Raw genomic sequence first — 16134 nt, 5'->3', positions numbered from 1 at the left:
GGGTCCAGGCTCAAAAAGTACATTTTTTGAGATTTTTCGTAAATGTTTATGATGTTCAAAAAATGCGAAAACCGGTCTGGCCCGATTTGAGGCTGGAATTTTCAGTATTTTGTCTATAACAAAGCCAATAATGGTCGGAAAATGGAATGTTATATCTCGTTGAGCTTTTTTTTCAATCTATTTTCAAAATATTGAAGTGCCATTCAAATCTGAAGAAAAAAATATTTTTTCAATTTTTCATAAAAATAATGATGGTACCCCTTAAAAAAAATGTAAAATTTGAGAAAAACTAAACTTTTGAAAATCATCACCATAATGATACAGGAAGTTTGTTTGGGTCGTTAGCTGCACAAAACTGTCTTTCTTTTGGTTCTGCGTCTTCCTTTGACAAAGTTATAAGCATAAGACTAGGGAAAAATATCTCAAATTTTACTCAAAAGTCACAATTTTGATTTTCAGTTCAAAATATCAGTATTTCCCTCATTAAAGAGCCAAAAATGATCGTAAGATGGAAAGTTATACCTCGTTGAGTTCGTATTTAAATTCCCCGTCGAACAGTGTACCACACTGAAAAATAAATTTTTTTTGAGATTTTTCGTAAATTTTTATGATGTTCAAAAGATGCGAAAACCGGTTTTTCCCGATTTGAGGCTCGAAATATCAGTATTTTGTCTATAACAAAGCCAAAAATGGTCGGAATTTGGAATGTAATACGTCGTTGAGCTTGTATTTGAATCTATTTTCAAAATATTTAAGTGGCATTCAAATCTGAAGAAAAAATTAATGTTTCAATTTTTCGAAAAAATGATGATGGTACCCCTTACAAAAAAGTGAAATTTCAGAAAAATTGTAATTTCCGAAAGTCAACTTCATACCCAGATAGAAAGTTTTCTGGGGTCGTTAGCTGCAAAAAAACGGATTCCTTTTGTTTGTGGCTCTTAATTTGACAAAGTTATAAGCATAACACTGGGGGAAAGTATTACAAATTTTACTAAAAATTCACAATTTTAATGTCTCGCCCAAAATATCAGTATTTCTCTTATAGTGAATATTTTAAATAAAAATCAACATAAATCCGTTAATTATAAGAATACCCCTAATGAAAACGGTTAAATTTCTGTTTTAGTATCTTTAATTTATTATGGTATATTTTGTCTGCGGGCACACTCCTCCACACGTGTTTCGTTCGTAAACATTTTCGGCATGTTTTAGAAATCGTGGTTTTAGCATATAAAGTTAAGAAAAAGTGACAGAAAATAAGATAGAATGACTCACCTGCGAACGGAGGAAAAGCCGGAGCCCCATGAGCAGAAATCCGTATTTAAAGAAAGCAGCTGCATCTTCCGACGGAATCGAGCTCTGGGCTACGTGAGCAACCAGGTTCCGGCGGTCACTCGCTATGTGCAGCGTCGACGGGACACTTTGCTTATCACCTGCATTGGCAGATCCTTCCAGGTGTATACCGCCAATCACTTCAGACTGCTGCATGTAAGCGGGTTGCATCCGGACGAGATTACGGCGTTGGCCACTGATCGCCTGCACACCTACACGGCGAGCAACAAGTGCATCTACGCCTGGAGAGCGGGCAAACACATCCGGCACGTTTACCGTGGCCATCAGAAGGATGTTCACTTATTGCTGCCTTTTGGTTCAAATTTGATAGCCATTGATCGGGCAAACGTACTAAAAGTATGGAATATTCCCACCGAAGATGTCTATCTCGAAGTGCCTTTCCGTCCCGAAGAATTCCAGATCACCGCAGTGGCACATCCGCCAACGTACATCAACAAAATAGTACTGGGCTCCCAACAGGGTCAACTAAAAATATTGAACATTAAGAAGAACAGTGTGGTGTGCACTTTAAGTCACCATGATAGCAGGATCACATGCGTTGAACCGTCTCCTGCCTTGGATGTCGTAGCCGTGGGCCATGGAGATGGCGCCATCATTCTGCTCAACCTTAAGTTTGATGAGGTGCTGATGACTTTCCAGCAGGATTGGGGTCTAGTTACCAGCCTCTCCTTCCGCACCGACGGTCCTCCGATCCTGGTGTCCGCCTGCAGTAATGGTTATATGGCCTTTTGGAATCTGGAGGAGCGCAAGTTGGCAGGTCAGCTACAGGCTCATGTAGAGTCGGTGACCACTGCCATTTGCCCGCCAAGCGAGCCAGTGGTTTTCACCACCTCGCCGGATAACTCTATGAAGATGTTTGTGTTCGATATGCCAGATGGTGGGGCACGTCAACTGCGGATCAGAGAGGGGCACACAAAGCCACCTCTCTGTATACGCTACCATGGCAATTCGGGAGTTTCCATTCTATCCTCCGGCGAAGACAGTACAATGAGGGTATTCTCCACCATCTCGGAGTCACTGAACAAAAGTATGGGCAGAGCAACCTACAATCAAATATCCACTAAAAAGAAGAGTAAGTCATTAGATTATTTGGTGCGGACCTTAAGAAATTTCTATAAATAAATTGCTCCTTGCAGATCGCTTTCAGTACGACAAGTTTAGCATGCCGCCCATCCTGGAGTTCACCTCAGACACTACCCGCGAGAAGGAGTGGGATAACATTGCTGCCATTCATGCTGGAGTTATTCAGACGACTACTTGGACGTTTGGTAATAATCGTATGGGCGAGCACCGTCTGGTGCCAAAGCAGTTTCAAAACAGCAACCGCACTAACTTCCAGTGCGAGACTACTTGCATCGTGCTGACGCACTGTGGCAACTTCGTGATCATCGGCTACAGCAGTGGCGATATCGAACGCTTTAATATCCAGTCTGGCTTTCATAGAGCTAGCTATGGTTCCCCGGGACACAAGATGGCAGTGCGCGGCTTAGCCAGCGACAACCTCAACCAGACTGTCATCTCTGGCTGTTCGGAGGGTCTGCTCAAATTCTGGCCGTTCAAAGGAAAGGGTAAGGAACACTATCCAGTCTATAAGCTGTATTTTATTTTTCTACAAATTTATTTCTTCTTCCAGTTGACAAACCTCTGGCTGTTCTACGCCTGGCGGATGGAATTGCTCTAATCCGACAGCATCGCGAAAGCTCCATGCTGGCCGTTGGTCTCGAAACTTTTAAGGTGTTTGTGGTGGACATGCACACGAGGGTGATTGTCCGCAAGTTTGTCGGTCACACAGCAAAACTAAACGACCTCACCTTTAGTCCAGATAGTCGCTGGTTGATCACCGCCTCTATGGATTCCACGATAAAGGTGTGGGACATACCCTCCTCCTACATGGTGGATCACTTCAAAGTGGAGGCGCCTTGCGTATCGTTGAGCATGTCGCCCAACGGTGATTTTCTAGCTACCGCACATGTTGGTCTTTTGGGCATTTACCTATGGGCCAACAAAACGCTCTTTAACCAGATTTCCTTGCGCTCTATCGATCCATTGGAGGCTGCTCCTTATGTAGGATTACCAACCAATGTGTGCGAAGCTATCGAACTGGAGGATGGCATGCAGGAACTAGAAATTGATGAAGACGAAGAGTCAAAACTCGGAGAGCTAGTCGATGCCAAGTACGAGACTCCAACTCAGCTGTCTGAGGAGTTAATAACGCTATCTGGATTAGCGGCATCGCGCTGGCAGAATCTTTTGGATTTGGAGCTGATCAAGCAACGCAATAAACCCAAGGCGCCACCAAAGGCTCCTAAGCAGGCTCCATTTTTCTTGCCCACCGTCTCGGGTCTGGAATTGCGCTTCGATGTGCAGAATGGTCAAAAGGAAGAGGACAACTCCCGCATCCGAAAGGCTTCCACGCTCAACAATCTAACTGCCTTTGGTCAGTTGCTTGAGGATACTTCTGATAGCCAGGATTTCGCTCCTGCTGTGGCGCACTTAACACAATTAGGTCCCTCGATGGTCGACTTTGAGATCAAATCGCTGCACCCAGAGGCTGGAGGAACCCTACTCGCCATGTTGCAGTTCCTAAAACTGGTGCAGTTTATGTTTGGCACCAATTTAAACTTTGAGCTGGCTCAATCCTATCTTAGTGTCTACCTGCGATCGCATGGACTTGGATTGACGGAGTCTCCAGAGCTGGTTAAGCAGCTGCGCAGTGTTTCCCAGGTACAACAGGAAGCTTGGCAGCGCGTGGAGGAGAAGCTAATCTACGGAACTGGAGTTGTGGCTGCACTTCGGAATTTCGCTCATTAGTTATTGGCTTCTACAATATTATTTCGTAGACTTCACCTTAAAATTTTGTAAATAAATTTACAAGACATTTTAAATTTCCGATTTTAGATTTTTTGGCCAACTTCCCTCGATATATAAGGAGAATAAAGTTCTAAGAATTTCTCAAAACTAAAAGATAGGAACAATGGGTATGAAGTAATGGATAGATGTCCAAGTAACCGGTACCCCAAACTTCATTGCCCATTAAATTTTTATCTACCACTAATCCCAGATAACGCTTTTAATAATTTACCCAGAACTACCCAAAAGTAAAACTAATCACGCCAGGTACTTGTACGGCTGCTATAAGCTAGATATCTTTCGTTTAACGTTAGGCGAATGATTCACACTCAAGATGACGGTGCAGTGATTATGAAACTGGAACTGGAATGTGAGGAACAAAGTACAGCGTTTGGGTTGAAATTGTGTATTAATTATTTATTTGTTATATCCGTTTAAACTAACGCTTTTATTTATGCTGGAATTAAATAACTTAAACTTGTTCCTAGACGCGTTCGCTGGCGCGGACTTTAGATACGGTTCTTTCTAGTGGCGGCTGATTTTCAATTTCAGTTTATTTTAGTTTCAGTTTCCGTTTTCGATTCTATGACAATCCAACGCAACATAAACGAAAAGAAAAAAATGTCCCATTACAAACAACCACGCGTTATAGACATAGTGCATATATCTGATAAGTTCCTTTGATTTATACCTAAATATCGTAGCTTGCATGAAATAACTTTAGATCTCGATTGGTTGGGTATCCTAGTGTGTGTTGGATGGTGTGTTTAGGTGCTTTTTTTTTTTTTTGGAGTTCTTCGGCCATTGCAAGCGCAGTTACAGTGTTCCGGGAGCTGGTTTACATATTATTACTGCTTGTTGATTGGGGGTATTATTAGGGGGTGTGTGTGTGTGCCCGGAGGTTCAACACGCAGTTAAGCGCCTTAACTCGATGTGCACTGCTGGACACGAGGGCCATCCTGATAGCCACCATCGTCCTCATCGTAGGCCATGCGCTGGTGTTGCTGGCGGCGTTGCTTAGGATCGAAATCCTCCTGCAAATGAAAATGAATCGGATGGTTAGCAAAATCATTAAATGCCTTATTTGGTAACATGAGAACTATATTATGCCTTCATAAGTTACTATAAAAACTTTTTTTAAGGGATTATTGATGCTAATCTGTTTAATAAATAGGTTTAAGAAATGTCAAATTGTGAGATCATTCTCTGGTTTTTAGTTTTCCACTCTACTATAATTAACTAGATGATAATCATCATAATTTCTATAATTTTAATAGAATTAATATTAAACAACTATTCTTGAAAGAGCTCTATAATACCCAAAAATACTAAAAGAAATACTCACCAAAACCGTTTGCTCTGCATCGATTGGAATGTCAACCTCCGGCGCCGGTGGAAGGCACTGCTTGAGCGTGGGCACCACAGATGGATTCATCACCTCCGGGAAGATCACCTCGAACTGGATGATCAGTGTGCCCTTCTCCATCGGGTTCTTGAAGATGGGCATGCCCTCCTCAGCAATACACTTGGTCATCTCATGCCTGATAACCTCGCCAGGCTGCGTAGACACAATCAGATCACGATCATCCAGGGTTTTGACGATTCGCTGGAATCCACAAAGCGCCTCGACCAGCTGGAGCGGCATCTTCATCATCAGATCCTGTCCTGCGTGCGCAAATGTCGCATGCTCCTTCTCGTCCAGCAGAATAATAATATCACCGGGCTGAGATTCCGGCTCATGATCGCCCTCACCCGTGAACACGATCTTCTGTCCGTCCCGCATTCCCTTCTCGATGTGCACTTCGAGTACCTTGCGTTCCCGCACAGTTTTCCGGCCACTGCAGTTCTTGCACCGATCTTTCTCCTGAATGGTTTCACCAGTTCCCGAGCACTTGCGGCACACCTGCTCAATGTGCTGCATGATACCAGGGGCGATCTGCTGCACCCTGGTCTCCACACCGTTGCCCCGGCACTGCATACACTTCTCGATGCTGCCCTTTTTGCCGCCGCGGCCCTCGCACTTGTCGCAGATTACATTCTTCTGGAGCTGCAATTTCCGTGTTGCACCGTTATACAGCTCTTCTAGCTGTACGGACATCTGGTGCACCACATCCTTTCCACGCCTCTCGCGCCGACGTCCACCGCCGCCACCACCGAATCCGGCGCCAAAGAACTTCTCGAAGAAGTCCATAGGATTGCGGAAGTCACCGGAATCGGCACCACCCTTCTTGATGGCCGCCTCGCCGCCATCGTCGTACACCTGACGCTTATCGGCATCGGACAGCACCTCATATGCTTGCGAGATGGCCTTGAATTTCTCGCCCTCGTTGGGATTCTTGTCGGGATGGTACTTTAGAGCCAGCTTTCGGTACGCCTTCTTCAGCTCGTCGGGCGTGGCATTAGGCTTGACACCCAGCAGATCATAGTATCCAGTCTCCTTGACCATATTGTAGGCTGTTTACTGAAAAGAAAGGAAGGCGTGGGAGTATTACTACCTGGCAGTCGAAAATATATTCAATTTTTATATTCGGATTTTGTTAGATCGTTTCTATGACAGTAAGTTTACTATCCAAATTATTACCAAACACGTCCTTAGACTTTCCACTATATAGTTAAGAGGGTTGTTGAAAATGTGTAACTAACTAAAATGATAAACAATGAAGTTATATTTTTCGCATACACGCATTTACTTATAATATGAACTGATATATAATTATATTATTCATCGCTTTTATAGATCACTTTTGATAGCGTGATTTTGTGCATATATACATAAAGATTTTTGTAATTTTGTTTCATGATTCTAGAAAATACACATACACACATATATTTTTGTTGTTGCTGAAGCACTTAAACACTTGTTTATTGATTTCTACAGCTCTTTCTTGATTTTAACACGCTTTTTTCTCAGTGCAGAAGGGGAGCTACCGACTGATGGAAAGTACGAGGGAGGCAATGCCGGAAGCCAGAGCCCGGGTTTCAAGGTCGTACCGCCGCCATGTGTTTGCGAAAATAAGTGCGACGTTTTCTGGCCGATTTCTAGAACTTTTTCGTATTTCAATACGACGAGCAGCTGACGCTCTCTTTCCCTCCTTCCCCCCTCTCTTCATCGTTTACAAGCACTCACACATACACACAGTTTCTAGAAAATTTCGTCAGCACAATGCAGCCCTGGTTTTAAGAACGGCGACCGCAAAGCGAAGAGCGTGATAATGTGATGGGAAAACGGGAAAAAGAACTAAACACAGGGACAAAGGGGAAAGGGCAACTGTCGAAAATAAAAACGGAAGAAAAAGATACAAGAAACTGACATTGATTTTGAAGAAAAATCAATTATATTTTTACCGTAGAAACTAGCAAACACAGATATATGCAAAGATGCGCCTGTATGGGTCCCAACATGTGCGGCGCAAGACGCTGCGTCAGAATAATTTGATTGAACAAAGAGACAAAAACCCAAGAGAGCCATCGATTTTGCAAAACTATGGTCAAAAATGTAAGAGGAATGTCTAGCAAAAAATAATTACCGCTGATTACTTAACGGTAAAGAAAATCAAAGCGAAATGAAGTGTCTACCAAGTACACACACAAACACACTCATATTCACAATGGGAAAAGAAATGTGCAAAATGTGGAAACTAACCCTATGAAGTGGAACTTACCTTTTTATTTGTGTTTTGTCGTGTCTGAAATTAAATTGGAACCTTTTGCAGCCGGGTTGCTTGAGGTTACACTTTTACAACAAATTTAATTCACGTCGAATACTTTTCAACAGCTTACTATGGCCGCCACGCTAGGAAGAAACTATAATGAAGTTACCAGGCTGCAACATCCCCAAAATACCACCAGCCAATAATTGCCTTAAAAATCCATACAAAGTGAAATTACCTGGCAGCACCGCAAGAGCCAGTGGAAACGATCTATTCAATAAAATTTATATCTCAAATAATGTTTTTGCCTTCTCACGTATTATATCTCCCTGTCTTTATACATATTTATATTTATTGAAAAAGAGTATTAACGATACTTAATAAGTAGGATTTAATAACATAGAAAACTTTTCAAGTGCTGACAACCCTGTGCGGAGCTCACTGTGTTTATCAGCTGTCTTGATTTGTGGATGGTCACATTGCTTTGGTTATTTAATAAACATTTCATACAATTTTATGAAATAAAAGTAAAATAAATAGACCGCCCAAATGAGACACGTACAATTTTTGGCCCGCACCGTTCTGGTCCAAAACAACAATGTAGAGGAGGCGTGTCGCCTGTTAAACCGTGTGTTGGGAAAAGAGGAACTTTTGGACCAATTTCGCCGCACGCGATTCTACGAAAAGCCTTATCAGGTGTGTATTTTAAATAATTATTGATGATTTTTATTATTAACTATTATCTTTTTTTTAGGTGCGACGCCGCATCAACTTTGAAAAGTGCAAGGCTATTTATAACGAGGATATGAACCGAAAAATTCAGTTTGTACTGCGAAAAAATCGCACCGAACCTTTTCCTGGATGCAGTTAGTTGCTTTGTTAAATCGTTATTGTGTCAATAAAAAAAAAAAGAAAAAGGAAAAAAAATTTTTTTTGTGTTGTGTTTATTTTTTAATATTTTCAAATTTAATTCAGATTTTTGACAGTAATATTCGATTGCTGTCCCAGAGAACGAACATTCTTTGTAATTTTTTAAATCTAAAAAAAAAAGAATGCATACAATATTGATTCATTTTTTGGATTCTTTCCTGAAAATGTCTTAACCTGAATGTCTTACGCCCTACAACACAGTTATACATAGCTTACATAAAGTAAAAATACCATACCACCGACTCGAATATTTAAAATTATATGATTATGCCTTGGAAAAACGAAATGTAATCTCAGAAAACTTTAATTTTTAAAAAGTCTATTATATGGTTGTTGTCCAATTTTTTGTCCAATGGCGTTTCGAGTTTATTCAACCGAAAAAATGAAATTTTTGTATAATACCCTGGGTTGTTTCCTTCTTGCAGATACATATAATACCCAAATGAGATGATTCCAGTAACAAATGCAACTTACTGATTTCCCAGAATCATGGTGGTCATCAGGGGACCGCCGGAACATGTGCCAATTTTCCAAGCGGAAATCACTGTTATTGTTTGGACAGAATCAAAAAAACAATAAATAAAATAAATACTGAGCTTAGTTATCATATGAAACCGGATCATTATACTGAGGGTAAAGGTGGTAAATCCCTATTCTTAATTATATCAAAAATGAAATCATTACTTACATTACGTAAGTTTTGAGTCGCAGTAGGTCGATGATATTGATATTTCACTTCGAGTTCCTCATACATCATAATCTCTTCCACCTCGATCATATCAAACGAACGTTTTTAAAGAACTGTGTAGCTATAGTATTGAAATGATAAAAATTATTAAAAAATTGTGTCTACTTGAATATATTAAAATATTTAATTTATCAAATTGGAAATGCCTAGAGCATTAATTGATTACTGAAAATTTTGTTTTTAAGTTGTTTTTTAAGTCTACTTTCAAAATAAAGAAATTCGAAATAATAACGGTAAACAAGGTCCGATTCCTCTCTTTAAGAGACGAGCTCTGACAGCTTTTTTAAGCAAGACAAAGAGAGCAAAAACAGGAGAGAGCTTTTGGTTATGTGGGCACCGATTTCAAACGGTATTTGACTTAGAACACTTTCTTTCCTCAAGCGCGGCAGACGCGTTTTCTATTTCTTACAATCTAGAAATCTAAAAGGTAAAACTAAGTTCCTAGTCTCACAAGTTTTGTCAATTTTTGAAGTCGTGATTTTTATAGTATAGGAAAAGTTATTACAGTTTTTTTTGGAACTTTCCCAATAGTGCATAGCTTTGTGTGAGTGTTAATGTGTGCGTGAAAGTGGCAAGTGCAGATACTTGAGTTATTTTCCGGTGGCCCTTTAATTCGATGGATTCCCAAACGTGCTTAAGTGTTCCCCGAATGCATCGATAATTCGCTCATGCGGCCAATTTACTCAATTTACACTTGAGTCCATATCCTATATATATAGATAGACATGTGTGTGTGTGGTCCGTATTCGCAAAGTTGGCGTGCTATTTTGTGTTGCCTGCTTCTTGGCGTTTTTATTATTTTCCACTGCTTTACTGTGCCTGCTTTTGTTGTTGTGTTATCGATTTCTTGTGTTATTTTTAGCGTGATTTGCATATGTATGTATGTGCGTGCTTTATTCCTCTCTCTGTATTTGTGTGTGTCCATGTTGTTTGTGCTTGTTTTTGCACTTCCTTTTTCGGTTTCCTTTTTAGGCTTGTGTTGGTGTGTGGGCTTTTTGGTGTAATCGAATCTTGGCTGCTAATCAAATGAATTACGTCTTGTGTCACTTTCAGTACTTCGGGCTTAAACAACATGGCTGCGAGGAATCTTTGGGCCATCCTCTTTTTTGGCCACCATCTGCATGGCCCAGGCATATCCGGCTTTATTGCCCTACATCTACAGTGAGTACCGCCTTCTTCTTTTCGCAACCTCTATTGTTTCCCTTCCTCTCTGACTCTCTAAAAGCTAATTTGCATTCTGCAACGAACTTGATTTTAAGCAAAACAGAATTAGTCGAAGTTTTAATACCCTTGCAGAGTCATAAGATAAATTATGCGATTTAGTTAAAAGTTCCGTTCTTGTTTTGTTAGTTTTTATTAAGAGTGTTTTAAATTCTGATGCAAAAGGATTATTATTCAGTTTTGCACTTTATCTGATGCGCATATTAAATGTGTCATTTATATTTATAGATAATTAATAGGATAATGGATAATTCACCACATAGCTTAAAAGAAAAACCCACAATAATAATTTACCATTTCCCAAATCAGATCCTTCCAAGCGAAGCAACAGTGATTCGACTTTCCCCCAAATCGAAGACGATGTGAGTGAGCTGGACCAGCTGCGAAATGAACCGGGAGCGGTGGTGGCCAAGAGGCAGCACGACGGCAGTACCGCCCGTACCACTACAACCACCAAGGAAAGCGTCGAGGATGTGGCTGCTGCTCCGGAACCTAATTCCAATTCAAATGCAAATATCCTTCCCGATTTGGAACGACAGTTGGAAGTGGCCACGCCTCTTATTTCGACCACTACAACCACAAGCACTTCGGCCACCACCACTACGGCGACATCCAAGGAGGAGGGTGAGCGATCACAGCTGGAAGAGCCGAAGACACAGATCAAAACTGTAGTGGAACCGACGGCCCATGCCAAGGTAAGTGAATCAACCCAAAATCCCAGCCAAAATCCCTCTTTAGACCGCTTGGTAAACTCCAAAACTCCTTTTTTGCCAAATCCAAGTGTATATCTACGAAACCACCCAAAAATCAACAGGCATTTTACGGGGCGGCTCGTCTAGCTTTTGGCCAAAATCCAGAGGTACTACCAACGACCACGACCACAACCACAACTACAACGACTACGACGGCAGCGCCAGCAGCTGAAGCCGAGCCAGAAGCTGATTCCCAGGCACCTGCCGAACAGGTGGATAAAGAATCAGAGAATACGGATACGGAAAAAGCTCCAGACGTGGCTGGCGAACCAGTTGAGGCGGAGGATCCCATAGGCGAAGTGGCCGAAACTGAATTGACTGCCCTGAATCCCCCAAAAACCAAGCAGAATCACCACGAATCGAATAAGGAGACTATTGGGGACATCGTCTTTGATGTGGTGGCCCGAACCACGGAGCGAAGATCCAGTTCGCCTAAGATCACGGCCAAGGTTCTTATAACTAATTACTGATAACTCATCCAAACATTCGGACTGATTAATTGGTCGATAAAAAGAAAATTCAATGATTGGACACTCAGAAATTCTAAAAATAAGTTTTTTTTATTGGCAATGGACTGGTTATATCATGGAAAAATTAAAATTTTAGACATTGTTTAAACATGAAAATCAAATTCTTTTAGAACGAATTGCAACAAAAACTGTGGTTCTCAGAAAATTGGCAAACTAAAATTTTTTACTCACATGGCAAAATCGAAAACAAATTGTTTATAACTTTAATTTAAATTAGTACTTTCTTCATATATACTCATTATTTTTAAGACTTATTAGTCAATGTTATTAGAAAGACTTTTGTTTTTAAATTTTTCAGACAGCCAATAGCTTGCTGCGAAGTCCCAATGGTCAGTACTCTTCCTTTGACATGGCACAATATATTTTCTGGACTGGAGATGAGACAGCTGTGGTGAAAGCTGTAGAGGAACTGGTAGAGGGAAAGGTGGTAAGTTAGACCAAATTTTAATAATTCCATTAAAATGAAGTAAAACAGTTTATTTGAATTTGTTTTTAAAATTTTTTAATTTTTTTATATTTTGTTATAAGAATTTTTCTCAAGAAGAGATCACATCAGCTGACTAATAGGCAAGGGGCCGATTTTCAGTTTTGCGTTTTTTGTTTGTGGTCTGTTGACATAAAAGGTTTTTCGCGTCTGCCTAGATTTCTTGGTCAAGTTTCATTATTATATTTAGTCTTTCATTGCCTTGTAATAAAATTGACTGAATCCGTGGGACTTCATGATCGGAGGTCCAAAATATTGAGGAGGTCCGTGCTGGTGGTGGTGGTGGCAGCCAAACGGTGGTCCACGATGATGGTGGTGATGATTTCCATGATGACTCCAAGGATGTCCAAAGTGCCAATGATGACCATGATGTCCATGGTGTCCATGATGTCCATGGTGACCATGATGTTCATGGTGCTTCTCCTGATGATGGCCACAGTGGAACTTTCCAAATTTGCGATTTTCTTGTGGAGCTTCCATATTTGTCGGATTTTTTACCATTTTATTTTTTATTATTTTTGTTAATAAGCTGTTTTTTCGTTTTGCCTCAGAGAACTTCTCTGTTTGGTTGTTGGTAGCGAACTGATTTGGCACTGTTAAAGCCAAAGCTTTTATATTCCGCTGGCCAAAACAACTCTCACGGGGCAAACATTCAGCGATTAGATTATTTTTCATTGCATTGTCTTATCGGACATTTATTCAAGCTTTATAAGAGTTAGAAATATTCCAATATTTTGGTGTAATTACTAATAGAATAGTATACTTTTATTATTAAATACTTTTAAATATCAGACTTCAGAATTTCATTCATGACTGGAAATATTACGCTATTTTTGTGTAGTCTTTCTCTCCTTCTCTTCTCTTTCTGCCTTGTCATTTACATTCTTCATGATGCCAATGGTGTTAGTAATTCTATTGTTTATATTCGTATTTTTCCTATGTTTACGTTTGAGATTAGTTAAAGGTAGTAATAGAAATACTACAAGATCCATATGAAATTGCTATGAGCAATATTGTTTTATTTTTAGGCAACCGGTTTGCCTGTGACGGTTTAGTGGTTCAGTTTAAGGGCTACTAAGATTAGGCGTTGGAAGTATTTTATTACTATAAACAAAAACGCTGATATGTTTTACAAATCAGAGATGATAGGTGATATTGGACAAGATTCATGGTGGGAACAGTAAAATGGCTTTGTTAAATAAAGTTCTTTCAGAACTTAGCTACGCTTAGATTTTCGTTATGTATTATTTATATTATATAATATAATTGGAATTAATAAATAACTATACGCTTTATTTGCTTTTGTAGATCACCCGAGAGAGCGCTTTGAAGTTCCTGCAAGACATTCGGCTGGGAATCGAGTTCTTGCAGCGATCCTACGCCAATCGAATTTTTCCTGAGGAGGTTCGCCAGAATCAGCTAAAGCGCCACAGCCCCCCTATTACCACGCCTCCAACTACATCCACCACAACTACAACAACAACTACAAGTACAACCACAGAAAAGCCATTTCCCGAAGTCCACGAATCCGGTTTCGTATCAGGAAACGAAAGAGGTTCAGGAGTCTTGCCCGCGAAGAGCTTCGATAGCTTCACCTTCTGGAATAAACTAAAAGTTTTGGACAGCGAGGCACAGCAAGGTGGGAAGATGATATTACATAATATATATATCATATAAAATAAAATGATTGAAATCCTTAGATTTAAATGACTATGACGAAGGACGGGCTAAGATTGTGGAGTACTTGTATAATGAGTACTCCCTAGAGGAGATCCTCTACAAGCTGGCAAAGGTAATTTACTTAACTAAAACTACCAAAATTTAGTTTTTATTGCATTTAACTTTTAGGTAATGTTTGCCCAATCGCTATCACATGGTTCCGATGAGGCTCAAATGGAGCTGCAAAAGCTTACCGAGTTTCTGGAACGCGAGGGCAACATGGGTGTTATACCCATTGACTTGCAGAAGAAAGTTTTAAGTAAGTATGGGGAAGAGAGATATATCTTTGAATTCTTAAAAATAAATTAATTTATAAATTTCTTTGATTAATTTTAGAAGTGCTGCTCAGTGCATTGTCGGACACTCTGACCGAACATCCAGAGTTGCTGCCGGCGGCGCGGGTTAATCTGGCCAACCCATTTTACAGGCTTCCAATGCATACACCCAGCCAATAGAGATAATATATTGGACGGCTATCTCAGATTAAAACAAGTCCCTATATATATATATATATATGTTAACACGCATAATCCGCATCAGCTAAATGGCATATATCCACTGATCGGCGCTACTCTGGGGAGGCGCTCTCTCGGAACTTGAATTCATAATATGGCCCTAAGTTCACCCGATCTATTGGCATTTTTCACTTTGGTTAACGGATTAGCCTACGTGTAATATAGCAAAATACTCTCGTGATATTTTCTGATCAGATGCAAGTGCAAGGTGCAGAATGCAAGATGCAAGATTCAGAGAACGAACCATTTACACTTACGGTACGATAAGAAAATCAAAAAAATATATAAATAAAAGTAACCGAACCAAAACTGATGAGAGAGACTTGCGCCCCTTTGAGCTTTTAAAAATTAAAAAAATAGACTATCTATTATGTGTATGTACTATGTCCACTGTATGCATACGAATTGGCACACTTGCTTATATTTGATATGAGTTTGTTAGTTAGATACATTGAGAGGTTGAGGTTAAAGAGAGGTCGCTTTGGTTGGCAAAATCGATGGGCCGCCATGGGACGACCGATTGAAGCAGGAATGGGCTCTGAGTCCGTCTATATCAGTAGCTAATATGGTTATAAACGCTCCACAGACGAAGCGAATGTCGTAAATAGTTATTACTCTACCATATATTATATGTTCTCCCCCGAATAATTGAGCATTGCATTATTGCATTATTGATGGATTGGTTAAATGATTGATTGTGTTGCGAGTTACATATACGATATGCAAATAAGAACTAGAAACCTGTATCAACAAATTATCGATTATACACTCAATATACATCAATAAATAATTATATATATATATATAAAATATGTTAAATATGTATTCTTGTGACTATTGCTCCTTCTTGGGCACAGATGATGATTCTGGCTTGTCCAGCAGCTTGTTAATGTTTTCCTCTGTCAATGGCTCCTTGCTATTGAAGAGTTTCTCAATCTCGGCCCGTTCGTCTTCGTTCATATCCTTGGCATATAGCTTGGCCAGATCCTCAAGACGCTGCTGGTTTTTCTTCAGGTGACCCGGTAACCAGAAAGCAGTCTGCACCATTCTAAGAAATATAATATGTAAAATAATATAGCTTGTCAGGGAATTATCTAACATTATCATTTCATTTTGGTATATTTTCACCTGCAAAATAAGTTTTCTTGATCTTAACTATAAATTATATACATACTTGAGAAGTACAAATCCACAAATGGCCAAAAGCAGGCACATTCCGGATGTCTTGAACATGGTCCAATAGTCCACTGTAACTTGTTGGTGCTTCATTTTGGAAATTCGCTCCCTTAAAGATTAGCTCCACTCGAGACTGAATTATGGCTTAAACTGTCATAAGTGTGATATGGGCATATCCATTTGGACTTAACTTGGTAATGTTGTGG

The 16134-nt window shown here is 40.1% G+C and overlaps 5 protein-coding genes across 5 annotated transcripts; 3 read left to right on the top strand and 2 right to left on the bottom strand.

The window, feature by feature from the left end:
* The first annotated feature begins 1164 nt into the window (after positions 1 to 1164).
* Positions 1165 to 4238, top strand: LOC108116933 (WD repeat-containing protein 36). The gene is made up of 3 exons (XM_017229078.2): positions 1165 to 2425; positions 2490 to 2921; positions 2987 to 4238. The coding sequence occupies exons 1-3, from the start codon at positions 1267 to 1269 to the stop codon at positions 4162 to 4164; spliced, it is 2769 nt and encodes a 922-aa protein (XP_017084567.1). The 5' UTR covers positions 1165 to 1266; the 3' UTR covers positions 4165 to 4238.
* A 361-nt stretch (positions 4239 to 4599) lies between these two features.
* LOC108116934 (dnaJ homolog subfamily A member 4) lies at positions 4600 to 8021 on the bottom strand. Its single transcript, XM_017229079.2, has 3 exons — positions 7866 to 8021; positions 5549 to 6664; positions 4600 to 5237 (listed from the first exon to the last, which is right to left on the bottom strand). Exons 2-3 carry the CDS (start codon positions 6647 to 6649, stop codon positions 5127 to 5129), a joined length of 1212 nt encoding a protein of 403 aa, XP_017084568.1. The 5' UTR covers positions 6650 to 6664; positions 7866 to 8021; the 3' UTR covers positions 4600 to 5126.
* A 271-nt stretch (positions 8022 to 8292) lies between these two features.
* LOC108116935 (28S ribosomal protein S21, mitochondrial) lies at positions 8293 to 8780 on the top strand. The gene is made up of 2 exons (XM_017229081.2): positions 8293 to 8549; positions 8608 to 8780. Exons 1-2 carry the CDS (start codon positions 8403 to 8405, stop codon positions 8722 to 8724), a joined length of 264 nt encoding a protein of 87 aa, XP_017084570.1. The 5' UTR covers positions 8293 to 8402; the 3' UTR covers positions 8725 to 8780.
* Positions 8781 to 10603: 1823 nt separating this feature from the next.
* LOC108116973 (mucin-5AC) lies at positions 10604 to 15555 on the top strand. The gene is given in 9 exon segments (XM_017229133.2): positions 10604 to 10633; positions 10635 to 10692; positions 11062 to 11447; positions 11567 to 11953; positions 12333 to 12461; positions 13827 to 14157; positions 14219 to 14310; positions 14367 to 14496; positions 14574 to 15555. Coding segments are annotated over 9 exon segments (1662 nt in total). The 3' UTR covers positions 14693 to 15555.
* Positions 15556 to 15568: 13 nt separating this feature from the next.
* LOC108116975 lies at positions 15569 to 16059 on the bottom strand. The gene is made up of 2 exons (XM_017229135.2): positions 15927 to 16059; positions 15569 to 15800 (listed from the first exon to the last, which is right to left on the bottom strand). The coding sequence occupies exons 1-2, from the start codon at positions 16019 to 16021 to the stop codon at positions 15587 to 15589; spliced, it is 309 nt and encodes a 102-aa protein (XP_017084624.1). The 5' UTR covers positions 16022 to 16059; the 3' UTR covers positions 15569 to 15586.
* Between the last annotated feature and the right edge of the window lie 75 nt (positions 16060 to 16134).

Source organism: Drosophila eugracilis, unplaced genomic scaffold, assembly GCF_018153835.1.
Source record: "Drosophila eugracilis isolate 14026-0451.02 unplaced genomic scaffold, ASM1815383v1 contig_415, whole genome shotgun sequence".
NCBI lineage: Eukaryota > Metazoa > Arthropoda > Insecta > Diptera > Drosophilidae > Drosophila > Drosophila eugracilis.
The sequence above is the reverse complement of the archived record's forward strand: the minus strand, read 5'-3'. Positions and strand labels throughout refer to the sequence as shown.